General features: G+C 51.0%; 1 protein-coding gene across 2 annotated transcripts; it reads left to right on the top strand.

The window, feature by feature from the left end:
- The first annotated feature begins 13,536 nt into the window (after positions 1-13,536).
- Positions 13,537-19,079, top strand: LOC117841469 (uncharacterized). Of its 2 annotated transcripts, none has more exons than XM_034721858.2 (3): positions 13,537-14,379; positions 16,095-16,463; positions 17,386-19,079. In XM_034721858.2, the coding sequence occupies exons 2-3, from the start codon at positions 16,116-16,118 to the stop codon at positions 18,304-18,306; spliced, it is 1,269 nt and encodes a 422-aa protein (XP_034577749.1). In that variant the 5' UTR covers positions 13,537-14,379; positions 16,095-16,115; the 3' UTR covers positions 18,307-19,079. The 2 variants fall into 2 exon arrangements, with proteins under 2 accessions (XP_034577749.1, XP_034577750.1); XM_034721859.2 differs by lacking the exon at positions 13,537-14,379 and adding an exon at positions 14,386-15,941.
- The last annotated feature ends 137 nt before the right edge of the window (positions 19,080-19,216 follow it).

Here is a 19,216-nt window from a genome sequence, read left to right on the forward strand (position 1 = left end):
GTGCCCAACATTACGCTCTCACTGGGCACATACGTTGCCTTTGAGATTCAGATCGGCAAAAAAATGTTTTTTAGTAGGAGAATACTCCCCAGTTCACATGCATCCTACTACTGTTAATTTGCAATGTCAGCAGAAGTGATCAACCGCGCAAAAAGGTTACCCGAGCAGCAAAATATTACTAAGCGCGGCCCAATTTGATTGCCTGAAATATCAGCTAATTTTGACTAGAGGAAGAATTTGATTGAGTTTCTGATTGGATAGCATTTTGGTTTGAAAATATGGATCCAAGTCATGGAATTTTGTCGGTGTCTTCCTCCTTGACTTCTCATGTGGTACATACGGACATACCAATAGAGCGCACTATAGCAGCAGCTTAAGAAGTGAGCTGCAGATGCGCACACATTTGTCAAGCACTCGTATACTAGTACTAGGAAGCAAGCACGTCGTGGGCCCATCTATTCTAGAACTATTTTTGTTTGGAGATCCGGCAACAACCGAAAATAATACTATAATTCCAAGCTGCTAATGTGGTTGGGTGGGGGTGATTTGACCGGGACCATTTGACATCTCTGCTGCGGTGGAAATCCCGAGGCAAAATCGTGAGTAAACCAAATTCGGCTTCGCCAGAACATGAAGCCCGGCGCACCGGCGCCCGCCGGTGCCGGGCGCGGGCTGCGGCCGGTGGAGTCGCCGTGTCGGTGGCCGACGCCACCGCATGGACCGGTGCTTGGAACGGGATCGTACGCTGCATAGGTATCTTCACCAATGCCTGAATTCACTGTGCTACAGTTTAAATCTTGAATATTTCGTTCCAAATTGTAGGTCGTTTTGATTTTTTAGATTTATAGACGTCCATATGCACCTAAATATAAGTGTATATTTAGATACATACAAACATTTATGAATTTAGAAAAGTTAAAACGACCTACAATTTGAAACGGAGGAGTATTAGATAATTGATAGTGGAATTTATTTATTGGCGTGTTTAGAATATACTCCCGTGTACCATCCCCACATGACCGACGCTCTCTTTCTTTCTCTTTCAATGTTCCCAGGCTTTGCTTTGCTTGTACTTTGATTTCCCATTTCCTAGTTGATGTTCATCGGGGAAAGTATAGTTCGAGAAAGAGAATCTCCAAAATAGCTTCAAAGAGGAAATTAGAAAAATATTCGAGTGTCCGTTGTGCGATCATATACAAAGATCTCATTTGAACAAAAGAAATTCCATAGCAGCTACACCGTAAATCGTAATCGCATTATTGATCGAATATGTTTTTAAGGTTGGTGTAAAATGATTCTATCAAAACTTTTTCCGTGAGGAAATGGTTTATAGTAATTCTGATATTGAATTTTATTTGTATTTGTAGTAGTGCTCAGGGTGTTGCCAAAGGGATGGTCAACCTTTAGTGTATTATTTCCCTTTTCTGTTTTTTCAAAGTTATCAAAGAAACATATATACAAAGCTAAAGCTTCCCCCTTTGATTGATTTCTTTATACGCGCAACAGACCTATCTTAGTAGTTGGTCACTCGGTCTTGGTAGGACCGGACGAGTCTCTTGCCGCACATGCAGCCAACGTGACCCCATGTTTTCTATTCTCCCGTTTCTTTTTCCTTGTTCTTTTTTTTAAAAAAAATTCTTCTTTGATCATGCAATTCCTGGCCCAAATTGCATCACCTAATGCTCCTAACTAACTGAAAATAGTCACTACTAGACAATGATGATCTAGCCGTATCTTAGAAGCAATACCAACTTTTCGGTAGCCACAGAGCACATGTACATGCGGAGAGCGAGAAAGGTACTCGCAGCACACAGCGCATTACCATCCATCCATGCGTGCAAAATTCGATTTTTTTTTTCTTCGTTTGGTTTAGAAAAAATTCAGGTATTTTTTTGTTAGGATTTGTGGCTTGCAGATACAGTGAGCGATCATACTAATTTGTCGGTAACCAAATGGGCTCCTAGTATCGTGTCTGTTCCATCCAACGAATCAGTACACGCGCACATATTCCCGACTACGAAGTCGCAACGGCAGGAGTCGTGTGACCAGAACGAACGCCGCTGCAAAGGCCCCTGCGTCCGGTGGCGCACCCATCGGCCCGTCCTACGTGGCGACGGCGACGGCTTGTCAGCTTGCGCGAGGTGAGACCGAACCGGCTGTCACCGCGGGCGCCTGCAAGTGGCACGTCGGATTCAGGGGCGATGCCAGGTCAGTGTTGCAGGCGCGTCACGCCCCTCCCAGCTGGCAAAGCGCGCGGCCTACGTGGGACCCAGCGCACTAGTATACGGCTGCTAGCATAGCGATGCATGAACGGAACGGAACGGGAATGGGCAGCCAGCGGTGCGGGCCCGGGCCGGGCCGGGGTCGCCATCGGCAGCCGTCGGGGGAAGCGTCCAAAACACCTCACCTAATTGCCATCAGCTTGGTTCTTAATTCCCACGACATTGCTGTCCGGGGCTCTGTGCTGCGCTGCACCTAACGTACAAGCAAGCAAGCAAAAGCAAGCGATCGATCCACCGTGACAGCGACGGAGCAATGGCTGACCATCTCGACATCTAGCTCCAACTACGGGAGTGGCACCACCGCCTAGTTCCCTCCATTTCAAATTGCGCGGCTTAGACGTCGCACGCTGATCGTTCGCGCAATCTGCGTGCATGACGAAATATTTATATAATTTTTTATATTTATATATATATGTATATATATAGCAAGATGACCTCCGTAAATAGCGCGACTAGATTCAATATTATTTTCTTTTAGTGGACATCTATTTTCTTTTCCTCTCTCTTCACCAATGCCTGATATGGTACATGTACAACAACATGTATGTACATCAAATGTTGCACCCAATGTATATTCATTTACATTCTCTTTATTTTCTAAAAAAACCATAAAAACTAAATTGAAATGTACTTATCCATATATATATGTTGTTTTATTTTTAACTTTTTAAAATATCTTAAAGAAATATCATAAGCATCTCGGTTCCTTGTAGGCTTCGTGGCTGCAAGTTAGCCTGACACCATAACTCTCTTGCAGCCAGCATTCAATCATGTCTATCTATAGTTTCGTCCATGGACCACCCTCTTGTCGTTGATCACCATTAGCAACTATGTCTATAGCATATCTAAAATCACATCTCATTACTACGGAACTGTCCATCACCAATGGGCCATCACCGTCGGTTTTATGTGAACCAGCGATGAAACGTTTTCACCTCCGCTTCAGTCTTTAGATAGACATAATAGATGTTGGAACTCGCGGTGAAAACATACATCACCGCTAGTTCCAATCATGAAATGGTGAAGCTGAACCAAACCAGACCTGAACTTTTTTGAACTCGAGTTGAGTGGAGGCCTCTAGTGTCCGTCGTCTTCTTATACGCTCACCCTCCCCGGTCTTGCTTATCTCTCAGCCCAGCCTTCTCTTCTTTCCTTCTCTTCACTTCCCTCCCTCTTCGGTAGATCCCCGTCAGCCCTTTCTCCCCCCTCCTCTCACCCCTCACCTCGTGCATGTGGCGAGGAACGGCGGTCGGGCAAGGCGTGGCGGCAACCAGCGGGGTGGAGGAGCGCAATGCCACAGCAGAGGTGGCCGCTCAGAGCATTGGTGGAGGCGGGGAGCATAGTGGAGATAGAGGGGTGCGCTGACCGGATCTGGTACGGTGCGGCTTTATCTTTCCTTCCCCCCTCTCTTGTTGGGGCGTCCAAGCAGCGACGTGGCCGAGTTGCAGCGGCGTGTGATAGGTCATCGGGGCGATGTTTTTTTTTCCGATAAAGGGCATCACAGCTAGTTCTGTCTAGCGGTAATGAGGTCCCTTATCACCACTGAACCTAATCCAATGAGAGGCCAAACCAGCCGTGATGTACGGTTCGGGGCCGGCGGTGATAGGTTGTTGTGCAATAGTGTCTTCATCAATATCTTAGTCATAAATCCAATCATATGTTGCTTAATCTAGGCCTTGATTAACTTATCTTGTATGCTTTCATCGCAACCTTACCGTTCTTTTTGACTTGCCCGTAGCTCTGTAGTATCGAACCCAAATCTGCATTCTTATCATGGCTGCTATGATAGTAAGTAATGTGTTTGCATGCTAGCCTTTTGCTTGGTAATTTAGTTTTTGATTGATTTATACTAATTAAATGAAAATCACAACCTCGATGCCTTCGTACAGCTTCTTGTGGCAAAATTCAACCATTCATCTATTTATCCATCTCGTCTTGCCATCGATGTATGTCATGGCACACGGCTTCCCTCTGGTGTTTCATATCCACAATGCCATTGGCTACCACATCCCGGCTCGCTCCCACTGCCATCCATATTCCTCTCCAACCTTCGAATCACCACATTGTGACCGGAGCTACATCTACTGCTAGAATGATTGCTTTGATATTGGATCCAACCGCTACTCCATCCAATCAACACCCTCTCTTTCCCTCTTTGTTGGCTGGTCCCCTAATCTGGGTTTAAGGGGACACGTGACCATGGGGATGGGTACATATTTCATCCCTGGTTTAGCTCCAATTACTTGTACTACTACTATCAGATAGTGGCAACAGACAATATCACTCAATTTCATTCTCTCTCCCTCCCTCCCAAATTTCTTCCAGAAATGATGTTTTCACTATAACTAAATCTCTCATGGCACACGGATAGCGTGTCTACTTTGTCATCTATGCCAACCTAAATTCTCCTATGTTAATTATTTTTCCACCCAACTGGAATGGCTACTTTGTTACTGGATCCAATCGCTACTCCATCCAATCAACGCCCTCTCTTTTCACATTGTTGGTCAAGTCTCCTAGTGTGGGTTTTGGGGACACATGAGCACATGGATGGGTACACCTGTACATATTCTCATCCCTGATTTGGCTCCAATTGTTGCCAGATGGCAATAGACAGCAACACTCAATTTTGTACTCCCCCCCTCCCCCCCTCCCTCCCATTTATTCTAGAAATGATATTTTTGTGCGTATGCTTTGTCGTCTCTGCCGATCCAAATTCTCATGTGTTGATATTTTTTCCAACCAAATCTCTCACGGATTAAATTAGGCCATTGAGGGTAGTGTCATTGCTGTGCTAGTCGAGATGCGCATAGTGGAGCTGTCTGCGATGATGATGGTAGTCGTGGTGGCTTCTTTTAACACTATTGTATTAAGATAATAGATTGTGTGACTAAGACACTGCACGTAACGAGAATTCAGTGTCGGAGTTTGTCGTGGCGATTGGACAATCCACTTCTGGTCTGCTTTTTTTCAGTTAACCTGTTGCTTTGTGCTGAGAGCTGGCGAGCAGCAGGGATGTGTATGCCTGCCGTGACCGTGATCGATGTGGCAAATTAGCAGTGCCGGTGAGCATATATTCTATATGACTAAAGGAATTATTGGCGAAAGCTATAAGCTAGTTGTTGTGTCATGTGTGCATGTATAGAGATGGGCATGGGCTGCATGCCACCATCACCTGATCGATCGGCCGTCGGTCGTCTGAACACACAAGAAGCGATTAAGACCAGAGGCATGCATGCACGCACACAGAACTCTGGTACTGCGGACTGATCCGACGAATCCTTCCTTGGAAGGCAATGCTGCTGCTGCTTCGAGCTGTAGAACTGTCGCGTGGACCCTCGCGGCCGGCATGATGTGGGGGTGCATGCATGATAGCGCCACCTGTCACTCACTAGCTAACTGCGTCATGTCCTCACGACATGTTGCTGCACCCCCGGCGCAGATTTTGAGTGATAGAACCATGCTATGCCCAGCTGTGTACGGACCCGCTCTTTTGTTTGTTCGGAGTTTCAGAAATCAGAAGGGTGTTTATCTGCATGAAAACAAAAAAAAAAGAGAGAGTTGCAAATACTAACATTCGAACTATCTGCTCAGATTACGCCGTGTACGGTGGAAAACTCGAAACCATACGCGAATTTTAAAACCACGTTCCCCGAAAGTCACATCACACGCGGGCAATGCGCCGGCTGCTCGGTGAATTCGAATTCGGTTTTGAAACCGGGCCAATCAAAATTCAGGGGCTGAAGTCACTACCTCTCTGTCTGTACCCATCCCACCGCAATGCGTGCGTGAAACCTGGCCCACCACCGATCGCGAGAGGCAGGCAAGTCCACGCGCCGACGCGCGATTCCCGCGCCGGATTTGCTTCCGTCCTCCGCCAACCCGCGCCCTCCGATCCGCGGCCGTCGGCTCCGCGACCGACGGCGGCGATGGCAGGGAGGGGGAGCGGAGCGGGGAGAGCGCGTCGCGAGGTGCGGCACATGGGGAGGAGGCCGACGGATAAGTAGGCTGGCGCTGTCACGTGCCCCCGACCGCGTTTGCTCCCCCCCTCCCTGGGTCTGAGCTGTCCCCTACCCGCGGCCTCCATGGCTCCATCCCCTTGTGTTGGTGAGTGACCCCTGCGTGCCCCTGCAGTCCTACACCACTCACTCACGCTCACTCTCACTCTCCAGTCGCAAGCAACAACCGGCAAGCATAAATGCATGTGTGTATCGGCATCTATCTACTACGCATTATGCGATCAAACCCTTCTGTTATACTATTACTACTGCTATACATTATTCTTCGTGGTGGGGCCCGGCTGCAGCGAGAGGGAAAGAGTGAGTGAGTGGATTAGATGCGGTCAAGGAGGTGTGGCCTGGATCAGGATGGACGATCCAAAGAATAAAATGGAGTGGACACACTCACCGTGACAACACAGCTAGATAAAGTTGCCGATCCCAAAGGGCAACGCAGAGCTATAGCGCCCGGCGGCAACGTGCGGCACGCATGAGGGGGTAACATGCACGCGCTGGTGAAAGTAGTGGGCTCGTACTTGCGGGTCCCAATGCAATGCAGCGATGGAAAGTACGCCGACGGCCGACCAGCCCGCTGTGCGTCGCCACATGCACACGTTTTGGGGAGCGGAGTACCACTAGCTCGGCTCGCGTCGGTCGTCGCATCCCGTTTTGGAAACAGCTTCGAGGTCAACTAGCAGCTAGGAGTAGTATAGTTGCTTCTTTGCTCAACAAAATCTAGATCGATGGCTACAATCTAATGGGGGAATCAAGATTTGTGCTGATCGGACGGATTATACAGCCAGACATGCATAGAGGATTTTTCTTTTCTTTTTTTTTAAAAAAATACATTACAAACATAGATAGTGCCATTAATTCCTAAAATAAATATAGGAAAATACGAGCGCCAATGCGAAATTTATGGCCATTCCTATGTGTGTGTGTATAATTTCACATGGAATTACTGTCTCTAAATTAATATAAGCATGTGCAGGTTGTTTTTCACTTGCACACAAAGATTAATAAAGTAGATCAATTGATATGTGGCGCCATCATTTGTTGAAAAGTTAGCTCACTCATTTTTCTGAGAGTGGTGCTGTAGCAATTATTAAGTAAGAGCAATGAATAGAATAGATGAAAGAGAAATGGGTAAAAGATGAGTAGAAGTTCTAGTATGAATTGCATTTGGAGAATAGCAGTATTTTCTAACTAAACAGATGAGACGTTTTCTTGTTGTGCCAACCTCTTATTTCCCCTGTTCATTGGTATATGTGATCGCAGCATTTCGGAAACCAAAAAGGAAATTCTGTATCTGAGCTGTATATTTAGAATTCTATCCGGTCAAAACTTAGACCACGTACTGAAAAATGTCGTCGTAGGATCAGGTTCGCACCTCAAGAAAACCAATAAATATTATCGCAACTGAAAAGAAAGAAAATAAAGGCAGGAAAAAAAAGAGAGGAATGCACGACGCGCGCCCATCCTCTCCCTAGCAAAAAAGGAGGAGAAAGAGGATGCACATGACGTGCAATCGTGCATATACGCAATGGGCTACAAGTCACAGCTCATGAACATGAAGCGCCTGAGACGACGACTTGGTTGCTTGCACACAGGAATGAAGGGAAACTGCGACACGCATGCATGCTGTGCACGCACAGGTTGGAAGAATCGATCAATTCAGTAACTTGATGGTAGTATAATGTTACCTCATCTGACAGGAAAAATGCCATTTTGACTGAGTACAACCTCGGGCGTGAAAGTGAAACCGAGGAACCAGTCACCCCTCACCCGCAGACTGCAGTCGACGTTACCTAGGACGGTCAACCCCACTGTCCCTTGTCAACAAGCAAGAAGAGACAGTCGCCGCTCGTTTATTTACAGTCTGACGAAGCTGCCTCGCTGCAGTTAACCTCACTGTCGCCCGTCAGCAAACAAGAGGAGACGGCGACGGCGCATGAGAGCAAGACTAATTATACAGCCGATCTTTGCAGACTACCTCTCAACTCATCCGTATACTAGTGAGCTCTTCAATATTAATACAAGTCATACTTATTTCTCTCACAAAGTTTCTTGATACTTGTGTCTAAGCGAGTTGTAAGATTATAGCCTGCTTCTCCTCTCTCTCCTCTCCTCTTTCCTCCACCTCAGCATTCAGTCTACTTATAACCTGCTATTATACTTTCTCTGACAAATTACTTGCTCAGTCTGAAGAAGTTATTACCCTGCAGTTAATCGCACACGGTGACCGGGTAACACACGCGGAGGTTCAGAGACATAGTAGTTAGCAATAAGCAATTGTTTTGGCTGCAGGCAGGCATCAACCAACCAAGCTAGCTGTGCATGGTCAATGTACCCAACAGGGCATGCATCCATCACTATCACTAGGGTGTAGAAGAATACGTACGATAATAATAATAATAGAGGCGATCGACGACGACGCACATGAGATGATGCCGCTACCTTTGAATTGGACGTATGTATCAATGTTGCGCCACCGCTCGCGCTGACCGCGCGGGCGCCCGGCGACACCAAACATGGGGGAGGGGTGGTGGTGCACTGGTGCGGTGAGATGGATCGGCATCCATGCACGCACGCACGCACGCCGGCCGGCGCAGGTGCAGGCGCATGAGCAGCAGCAGCAGCAGGTAGCGACCGGGCAACCGACGGCGAGCCCAGGTGAGCTTGCAGCCACATGCTCGGCGTCGTCGGGTGGGGGCACCGTCGCATCGCATCGGTGGCCTGGATCACACGCGCACACATGACTCGTACGTCTCACTGGTGATCCATCACTACTAGTATAGTAATAGTGGTGCGATTGTTAGCGTTTATAATTATTCGCTGAATTAATAATTCCAACTGTGGTTTTAACCCTGCTACATGCTAACCCTCCATCAGCGTCAAGCTGATTCGTATTGCTCGCACAGGCCACTGGGGGGGTTGATCCGCTGCTCCCTTTGTTTATTTTGTTTATGGTTACTGCACATCCGAAAGCGCGCAATTGGGTGATCTAACCATAAATTTGGGATGCCCTGTCTTTCAGCACCTCCGATCAAGCCATGTGCTTGCTTTCGTCTGACACTTGCTTATCTCGGGGGTATCTTTATATTAACCTCACAATCGTAATTAAGCAAGATTTTTGTGGTAGCACATCTTTTTTTTTCCTTGTCATTTGTCCAATCATTTTTCTTTTAATTACTCGATTTATTTGTCTTTTCAGTTTTCGCTGCAGGTTAATGGGTCCGATTTATTTATTCATTTCTCCAAACATTTTCACTTTCTGTGGATTGAAAACTTTTCTCCCTCATATATTTACTACTCTTAATTTGTTGCGCTGGACCTAAAAGCATCGATTTGACACCGACATGCAATCGAGTAAGAATTTCAGATGCCGATAATTACACAACGAAAGTGCATTATGTGGGAAAAAGCTATCGATGCAGTCATAAACTAATCCGCGATCGCGTCTCTTATCACCAAAGCACACAAGGGCGCAAAGATGCACAGCATGATGCGATGCTGTACGCGTGTTTGTCTTTCTCCTGCTCGCACTTACTACTACTCGCTAGTAGCCGATCGATCACGCGCCAACAGGACACGACGCATGTTACCGGCCTAATCCGAAGCATGTTACTCCCCATCCAGCTCCATCAGCGAAGAACTAACTAACGCTCCTGTTCCTGGTCTCACCCGGTGGTTGGATGGATCATGGCCGAGCGATCGATCGCCCATCGCCACTCACACACACACACACACACACACACACACACACACACACACACAGCGCCACCGTATTATATGTACGGCACACATGGCTCTGTCCGTCCGGGCCCACACCCACCTATGCTTTTTTTTTCAGCTTTCCATTTCATTACATAGTTTAATACTACACCGCATTTTTTTTTCTACTTAGACGAGAGAATCTTCGTCTGATCCAGCTTTGCAATTGAATACTAGGCGCCGTAAGTAATTTGTACCCGCGGTACGTCTGAACGAATGATTGGCCTGCTGCTGTAACAACGCGGCCACCACCTTTTTTAGATTGTTTTGTTCAGCAGCAGAGCACAAGAGGCATGTTCAGCAATCATAATCCCCTTCCCTTCCCTTCCCTCCCCTCCTCGGGATCGATGCTGCAGGGAGTTCTATATGCCAGGGCTGTCAGAGATCGGGTGCTGCCTGTCGTCCCGTCTGCCTCCAATAGTCCAATCCACTACTTGATCGGTTACCATTTCAACTGCAGCAGCTGCATCTTGCATTTGCTAGCCCGATTACTTGCAGCTAGCATCATGCAACCTAACCTACCTGGCTGGCTCTGACCAAAGTGGCCTGCCTCCCGTGACAGCTTGGTCCTGCTCCTCTCCTCCCCGTGAGGAGGCCATACGTGCTCTCGCTGCTTCTGCCAACAGCACGCACCAAACGAGCAGTTAACGACTGACTACTCGTGCTGGTCCCCGTGACCGATCGATCGATCTTGGCCTCGAGCCCGCAGGCCGCATCAGCCAACCGCCACTAATTAAGCGCCGTGTGGTGCCCCGTGGCTGGGGCTCCGATCGTGAGGCGCGGCAGCGGCACCCCCTGGTCGATGGATCGATCTGCAGACGACAATAATGCGGGGGTCGCAGGTCGCAGCAGCAGCAGCGTACAGCCAGCTTCATTGCGGCACTGTTTCAGGTTCCCCTTTCTCTTGCTGGGAGTGCAAGCGACGACGGCCATCTAGATGGATGGCATGGCAGCGCTGCGGCTGGCAGTTGGATGGGATCGTTGATGCTCGCGCAGCTTGCTGTGATCGACACTCGTCAGTGGATCCGACACCAACAAATTGAGGCCGTACCTAGCCAGACAGCCATGGCCAAACCTGAGCGGCTGAGCTGCGGGCACAAACACACGTCAGCGTTCGCCCCCATTGGCGGCGGGTTGGTGGCGCGGCCTGATGGCAACCTCACTCCACTCGTCTTGTTGCCTAGCAGAGCACCCCCTGGTCACGGTCGGCTCGGCCCGGCCCCGTCGGTGGCCAACATATCACGCATGCGTTCCTGCTGCGGGAAAAGCCGAGATTTTTGCCCATGTCAGCGCGCCCCTGGCCACCGAAAACGGTAGCGGCAACCGCAACTACTACTCAGGATGAAAAGGAGAAGAAAAAAAAGGCCCAGATGTGCGTGCGCGATCGATTCGATGGGTGCCTTCTTGGGAGCCGAGGCCGCAGGCTGCCGTGGACTGGACGATCGGTCGAGCTGGCCGGCCGGCCGGCCGGACTGATCACTGATCGGCGAGAGTGAGTGTGAGGGGGAGTAAAGGTCAAGGCATGGATGCAAGGAGTGCAACCCAAGTTAGTTATGCTGCAAAAGGAGGGGAGATCGAGCCGGTGGGGCCCCTCCCATCTCCGCGCTCATATGATTTGCAGGGAGGCCCGATCGAACCACCATCGGGTGTGCGGTCACTTTACTCCTCTAGCTAACGGCACAACACCACCTTTCCCTTTTTCTTTTCCACCCCTCCTCCTCACATTTAATCCCTACTCACTTCCTGCTCCCGCGCTAACCGCAGCTGCTAGCTAACCGCAGCGGCAGTACCTCCCCTTGATCATCACATGGCCAGGACACGCAGGTTTGTTAGCGATCGACTGCTGCGTGGCGTGGCTGCACGCATTATATACCGTGCTGCACAGATCGATCGGCTACATGCGTGTACTCCAACGCGTCGACCCCGATCATTCAGTTGATGGCTTGATGCGATCCACCACTGGCCGCAGTTGGTGGCACTGTCAGTGCTAGCATAAGATAATCCAGGGTAGATCAAGCCTAATCCAACTAGCTAGCATCAGCACGAGGCACACGTAGCGCGCAGTAAGTTCGGTAAGCCTCGACGACCGATCACTCTCACAACCTGGGACGAGCCACGACGAGCACGTATTACATGGGTTGGGTCACATGCCAAACGGACGGACGGACGGAACCAAAGGTTAGGCAGGCGAGCACACACACTGGCTGTGGCTGCTGGAGTAGTGGTGCTACGAGTCCACTACGGACGCGGACGAAGAATTAACGGGGGAGAGAGCCGCCCGGCCGGCCGGCGGAGTTAGATAGGCTTTGAACTTGAGAACCCATCGTCCACGCCTCGTCTTTGGACCCGGGAAAACCCAGCACTCACGCACGAACGAACGGGACGGGAAGGCGGGTCCGCGTCCTTCTCAATCACCAAGCCAATTCCGCCCGCGCGCGCGGCGACCCAGCCGGCCGCGACTTCGTGTGGCAGGCACCGCGAGGGCGCGTGGGTGTGTACAGAAAACAGAATAGGGGTCAGCAGCGGCCGCGAGAAGGGGTGGTGTTGGGGGCGCAGCCGACGCGAGCCGCGGCGGTCAATGAGGCGGGCGCACGCGATTTTTAGGCGGGGGCACGGATGGTTCCGTGGAGCCGCCACTAACCGCGACGCGCGCGCGGCCGGACGCTAGCCGGTGTGAGCGCACGACGACCATGTGGGGGGGTGTGGTGGCCACGCGAGCCGGGTCGCAGAGGATCCGAGACCGGGCGGTGGCTGTCGGTTACCTTAGCTAACGGTGTGAAGAAGCACGGCGGCGGTGGTGGTGGAGCAGTAGCAGCAGGAGTATCTCATCTCTCGTCCCCCTCATGTAGTCATGTGCCATGTGTACAGGGAAATCGATCTGAGCTGAGCTGAGCTGTGTGTTTTCTTTCTTTCTTTCTTTTCCTGATTTTTTTTGCGTGTTTGTGGGCTGAGGGGAAAAAAAGAGTGGGAGTGGAGGGAGAGAGAGAAGAGGGGAGGAAACTTCAACGTCACGACAGGAAAGGAGGGGGACGACAGCTAGCAGTGAGGGAGAAAGGCTCACCTACCGTGTGTCCTCTCTCTCCCTAACTTGATAGTTTCTCTCTCTCTACCCCCGTCCCCTGCAGCACACACTGCTTGCTTACTAGTGGTGCAACAACCCGTGGTTGCTTGCTTTGTTTGCTGGTGCTAACATATAATTACCGTCACTAATTATTTGCACGTACCCCTCCATCCATCGCGGTAGAGTAATTCGCCAATTCGGTGGTGGATTGGATCCATTAGCGACCGAGTGATTGACGCGCCGTGCGGCTAGCTGGTTGCACCACCAGCTCGTCGGTGTCTGTTTCGTCCCCTGCTTCCGTTTGCATTGGGACAGCTGCAGCTAGCCCGTCTTCCACGTCGCCGTCCTCTTCCCTGCCGCGCGCGTGTGCTCTCTCCCTCTCTCCTCAAGTGTAAAATGGGGAGGAGTGGATCGCCACTCCCGTCGCTTCGACCTGCTTGCCTGGCCCCCAACGTTCAAAACCCAGGAGCGAGCCCTCTTTTCTTTTTCATTCCTCTTTCTTCCTCATCTTGATAAAAAGCCCTGTAGCTGGAGGGCTCAGTTACCTTCCCTCACGTTCTTGCACCCATAATTTAATCGCCACACAGCCCTCCATTATTTTTCCTCTCTGAGCCCACCCTGTCGCCTGGCCTGCCCTGCCCTGTATAATATACTCGCTCCCAATCTTGTTCTCTCTCTATCTCTCTCTGTCCATTCTGCTAGCTTCCCTCTCTCTCTCTCTTAAGAGGAGGAGGAAGAAGAAGCCGAGGGCAGGGCACAGGAGGAGTGAGAGAGGAGAAGTACAGGGGCAGGAATTGAATTCCACCGACCCACGCACCTCTCAGTCACCCCCCTTTCCATTTACCTCCACCTATATAGCTCTCCATAATTCCCCGGGCCTCCTCTCTCTTGTTAGGAGTACAGTTCTCCTTATAATTGGAGTTGTACAAGGCACCCAGCAACTTTCTTCTTCATCTTCCTCCTTCCCTCCCTCTCTGTCCACCAAGCCACGCAGGAGGAGTAGAGTACAACCAGAGAAAGAGAGAGTTAGCTCGCAGCTCCTTGATTCCACCCACCACTGTCCCTTATTTACAGGCGTTCGTGATCAGCAACAGCTACTCGTCGGCTAGAGTGCAGCAGGCAGAGATACCTAGCAGCAGCTAGAAAAAAAAGGGGGCTTTGTTCTTGTGTGCACCAAGCAAGCCAGCCCAGGGAGGAGAAGAGCGAGAGCTTTCCTTTGTCCGATCGTTTCCGAGGAAAAAAGAGCAAGCAGGAATTCACACAGGTGAGTCAATCGCCGACGGTGCATATCATGTGTTGTGTTCCCATTCCCGTTCCCATTACCTCTGCAAATTAGCCATCTTTGCACCCAAAAATAGCAAGGATTGATCACAGCCGTCAGAAGCAAGAATTGCAAATTCTTTCTTTTCTTTCTTCTCTCTCTCTTTTTGCATCCTCGAGTTGCCATTTTTTGTTAGCCGACCCGGCTGGCGGCCATTTGTCGCCAGCTTCATTGCCATATCCGGTTCAGGTTCATCCCATGCATTTGTGTAGTTGCACAATTCATTCAGCCATCTCCAATTCCTGGGAAAGAAAAAGACAAGGGAAACACACTGAAAAAAAAGCCTCCAGTTTGGACTGTTTCTGAATTTGAAGACTGCAAAAATTGCTTGAGGGAGGGAGCTGACGAAGCTTCCGATTTTACAAGAACTGGGATAGACACGTTTGAACTGGTGGAATTGGAATTGACTGGGATGGATGCTCAGGGTCACACGGTATTCCATTTCCCAGCCCCCATTTTCCACAGCGTCCTTGTCTGTACCTTTGCATGTACCCCCCATGCTTTTACAGATATACGCTTCCCTCCCCTTCCAGTCTGGATTCTCTGGAAGCAGAGGGGACAGGCAGACAGTGGAAAATGTCCAAATTTGAATAGTTGCCACGTATTATTGGATTGGAGGGGTGAAAAAACAATAAAATGCGTAGGAAGTAAAAAGACAGGAAGATTCCTTGCATTATTTCCAACAGTTTGATCGGATCGCGCAAATGGTGAACTGGGAAAAATAAAATTAAAGAAATGGGCTACGAGGAAGTAGAATTCCTCGGGGTTTTCACCCGAGGACTTGGCAATAATTAGCTGCTTTGCAGAGGGTGGAAGGCGCTTCGATTCGAAGCAGCCGGCCAGGTGGCAGCGCAATGACGCGTCCGGGCCAATGGCGCGATTCCACGTCACCGCATCTCTTTTGACAAATTCCTTGTGCTGGCCGCTTTGACTTTTACGCCGGTACACTAGCACCACCACCTCCACCTTGGTGGTGAATCAATCAAACGCTCTGATTTTTCTACCTCCTTTTTCTCTCACTACAACAATATTTAATATTTTTTCATTAAAATATTATTCGTTGCCTGCATGTACTCTCTACTCCATCTGGTCGCCTATGCTCTTGCTTCAGAATAAAGAAAGCGCGAGAAAATCGACCCGCCCCGCGGGCCGTCACATGCGCTGCTCACATGGTGCGTGGGCCCCGCGTCCCCGGCCCGCACCATCATGCACCGCATACATATGGGGCCATGGAGCCCGCCATGCCGTCACTTTGAAAAAAAAATCTCTTCCGTCTTTCTCTCTCCTCGTTTGTTTGCTTACAGCTCATCCATACCACAAAGACAAACAAGATCACATTTTGATTAGTGCTAAAGGAGGGGTGGATTAGCAAGGTGCGACGCATCTTTTTTTTTTTTTTTGAAAAGGGAGGGGTTTTGTGCTGTGCAACGTCTCTGCTGCCAAAGATACAAATTCATCCATAGCCCCATATATGCAGCCGTATCTTTGGAATCAATAAATATTAGGTGAATAATCCGTGTTGTCTTAATTCGCTTCCATTTTTAACAATAGCTGCTGATTAATGCATGCATATCCAGTTTGATTTTCCTTTGGCACGAGGATATTCATCCACCCGCCCGGGGCCTCCCTATTTATACGCGTTTGGAATTGGAACGCAGGGTCCGTTTGATCGGAGACAGATGGCGAGCGGCGGATTCGTGGAGGAGATGATGAGGGAGCAGAGCCTCCTGGAGGCGACCTGCGGCGACCTCTTCGACCACATCGACGACCTGCTCGACTTCCCCAAGGAGGAGTCCGCCGCCGACGTGCTCCTCCTCGACGCGCCGGCGCCGGGGAGCCCGCTCTCCGCGCGCATCATCGACGTCGGCGCCCGTGGCAACAATGCGCAGTCCGCGCCCGCGCCCCCCGCGATGGAGCCTCTGATGGCGCTGCCCCCGCCCGCGGCGCAGGACGACGCCACCGCCTTCTTCGCCGCCGCTGGGGCGCCGGTGTTCGACGCCAAGGACGTTGGCGGCCACATTGGCTCGGTGAGTCCCTACTCTCTCCCTCCCTGTCTCTGCCTGCGGCGGCGTCTGCTTTCGTTTGTACGGCCACTGTGTGTGTGTGTGTGTCTCCGATGAGTCCTCGGCCCCGCCGCCGGCGCTTGTGACCACCGCGCGCATTGCCCTTGTCGGTCGTGCAACGCATTCCTTTATTTTTCTTTCCTTGCTTCCAAAAAAATATTTTTGCCTTAGATTTCTCGTGAAAGGGAAGTTCAAAAATCAAAACAGCTGGGCGGCAATGAAGCCGCGCCGCCCCCACACCGCGGGCGCTAGGCAACACACGCCACGCGCGTCGGCTGCAGCCCCGCCCGGGCGCGGTGCGGTGCGCGATGATTTTCTTGTCCGTGCGCGGTGGATGGTTGGGGGGTGGTTGGGGGCGTGGGTGGAGGAGCGGCCGGTGTCGGTGGGATCGTGAGCCAAGTTACCACAACCCTCGCTGTGTTTGGTTTGATGGTTGGATTGGATATTACGGCCGGGCGGGCCCGTATTACGTCGGCGGGCCCGTCGCTTTTCTTGGTAGCTCGCCAGCCCAACAACTAAACCACTCCGCCTGCTGTCCTCCTAGTACTAGTACTAGTCTTCTACTAGTAGTCCTGGCTTTTTTTCCTCTACTTTACGCAACCGAAAATAAACCTGGGGCCCGCCAGCCCGGCCCGTTCGTTTCAATCACATCCCTCCTCATGATTGCTGCAGTGCAAATCCGATTTACTCCTACGTGATGAACAGTAATAGAATAAAATTAAAATGGGGGTGGGGGAAAGATGATGATGTCATGGCGATAGCTGCAGTAAAGCTGAATGCGAAGTTGCTGCAGAGTCGGCAGTGTCGGTGTCGGCGCTGATGGGAGTGGCGCAAGATTCAGATTCTGGTTCTGTTCTGACGTGGCAATGATTCCTTTTGGTTGCAGTGCGAGGAGCTGGACATGGACATGGCGCAGCTGGAGTGGCTGCTCTTCGACGACGCCTCCATCCCGCACGAGCCGGCGTTCCCGGGGATCAACTGCCCGGCCCCCATCAAGAGCTCCGCGCTGGCGGCCAACAACGCCGGCGTCGCGCTGCTGCCGCCGGAAAAGATGGAGGACGCGATCTTCCGCAGCTCCAGCCCCATCTCGGTGCTCGAGCACAACAGCTTCAACGCCAACAACAACGTCGGCTCCGCGTCCTCCTCCTCATCCTCGGCGTCGTCCTCGTCGGAGTCCTTCTCCGGGAGCGGCGGGCACGCGTGGTCGGCGCCCGTGTCGCCGCGCCCGGAGCCGCCGGTGCTCGTCATACCGGCGCGCGCGCGGAGCAAGCGCTCCCGCCCGTCCGCGTTCACTGGCGCCGCCCGCGCCGCGGAGGCGCCCACCATCCTCGTGCCGACGCCCATGTACTCGTCCACCTCGTCGCACTCGGACCCCGAGAGCATTGCCGAGTCCAACCCGCACCAGGCGCCACCCATGAAGAAGAAGAAGAAGGCCAAGAAGCCGGCGCCCCCCGCGCCGGCCGCCTCTGACGCGGAAGGTGACAACGACGGCGACGCCGACTATGAGGAAGGCGGCGAGCGCTCGCAGCCTCAGGGCGGCGCTGTGAGGAGGTGCACGCATTGCCAGATCGAGAAGACGCCGCAGTGGCGCGCGGGTCCCCTGGGCCCCAAGACGCTCTGCAACGCCTGCGGCGTCCGCTACAAGTCCGGGCGCCTCTTCCCGGAGTACCGCCCCGCGGCGAGCCCCACCTTCGTGCCGTCCATCCACTCCAACTCCCACAAGAAGGTGGTGGAGATGCGCCAGAAGGCTGTCCGGACCGGCGATCCGTCGTGCGACCTCCTGCAGTTCATCCGCCGCCGGGATTAATAGGCGTCGTCGGTCGGTCGGTCTCGTCCCCCTTAGCTATATATGTATACATGTTAGTATGTATGCATGCATGGTTGCTTCATCAGTCGTCAGTCGTCGTCGTCTTCATCGTGGTCATCATCACCACCGCCATGGATCCATCCATCATCACCTGCATTGGTTTCTGTCAGCATCCATCCATCCAATCCATCGCCGGGCATCCTGGCGTTAGTTCATTAGGGCTTTTTTCATCGGGGGTTAGTGTTATTTTATCTTTCCTTTTTGTCTATTGGTTAATTGGTTCCCCTGAATGTTTTTTTGTTTGTATAGAGAGAGAAAGAGAGAGGAGGGTGAGGGAGGAGGGCAGGAGAAATAGATGAATCAGAGTGGTTGTTGCATTGCAATTGCAGTTGCTTGCAAGTTAGGTAGGTGAGAAGGAGAGCTAAACCAGCAGCAGAGGGAGACAGATTTAGAGAAGAAAACTTTGCAGCTAGTCAGTCAGTCAATTAGAAGAAAAGTGTTTCAGCAAGTGAAAGCGGAGTTTGTTGGTTTGCTAATTAGAAGGAAGATTCTGTCAGGTCAGGTAGTAGCTATCACCCATCAGGATTTGAAACTTGAAGAGAGGGGGACAGCCATCATCCATCATAGTCTGTATTTGGAGCTTGGTGTACTGAACTCTGAAAATTCTTTTTGCAGTTCATCTATGTTTAGGGATTGATAAGTGTTGTTTGGTTTCTTCTATACTAGTAGTGCTACATTTTAGTCAATAATTATATGAGAATCTCTTTTGTTTCCTCCTGCCTTGTTACCTCAATCTGTTGAAGTTGTGATCATCCAATTTGAGGATCAATCCTCAAGTTCTTCACCTGGATGTGGTGTTGGTGGTTACTCTGATACAGGGAGTCAAGCAATGTATTACTACTGACTAGTA

The sequence above is a fragment of the Setaria viridis genome, chromosome 1 (assembly GCF_005286985.2).
Source record: "Setaria viridis chromosome 1, Setaria_viridis_v4.0, whole genome shotgun sequence".
Classification (NCBI taxonomy): Eukaryota; Viridiplantae; Streptophyta; class Magnoliopsida; order Poales; family Poaceae; genus Setaria; species Setaria viridis.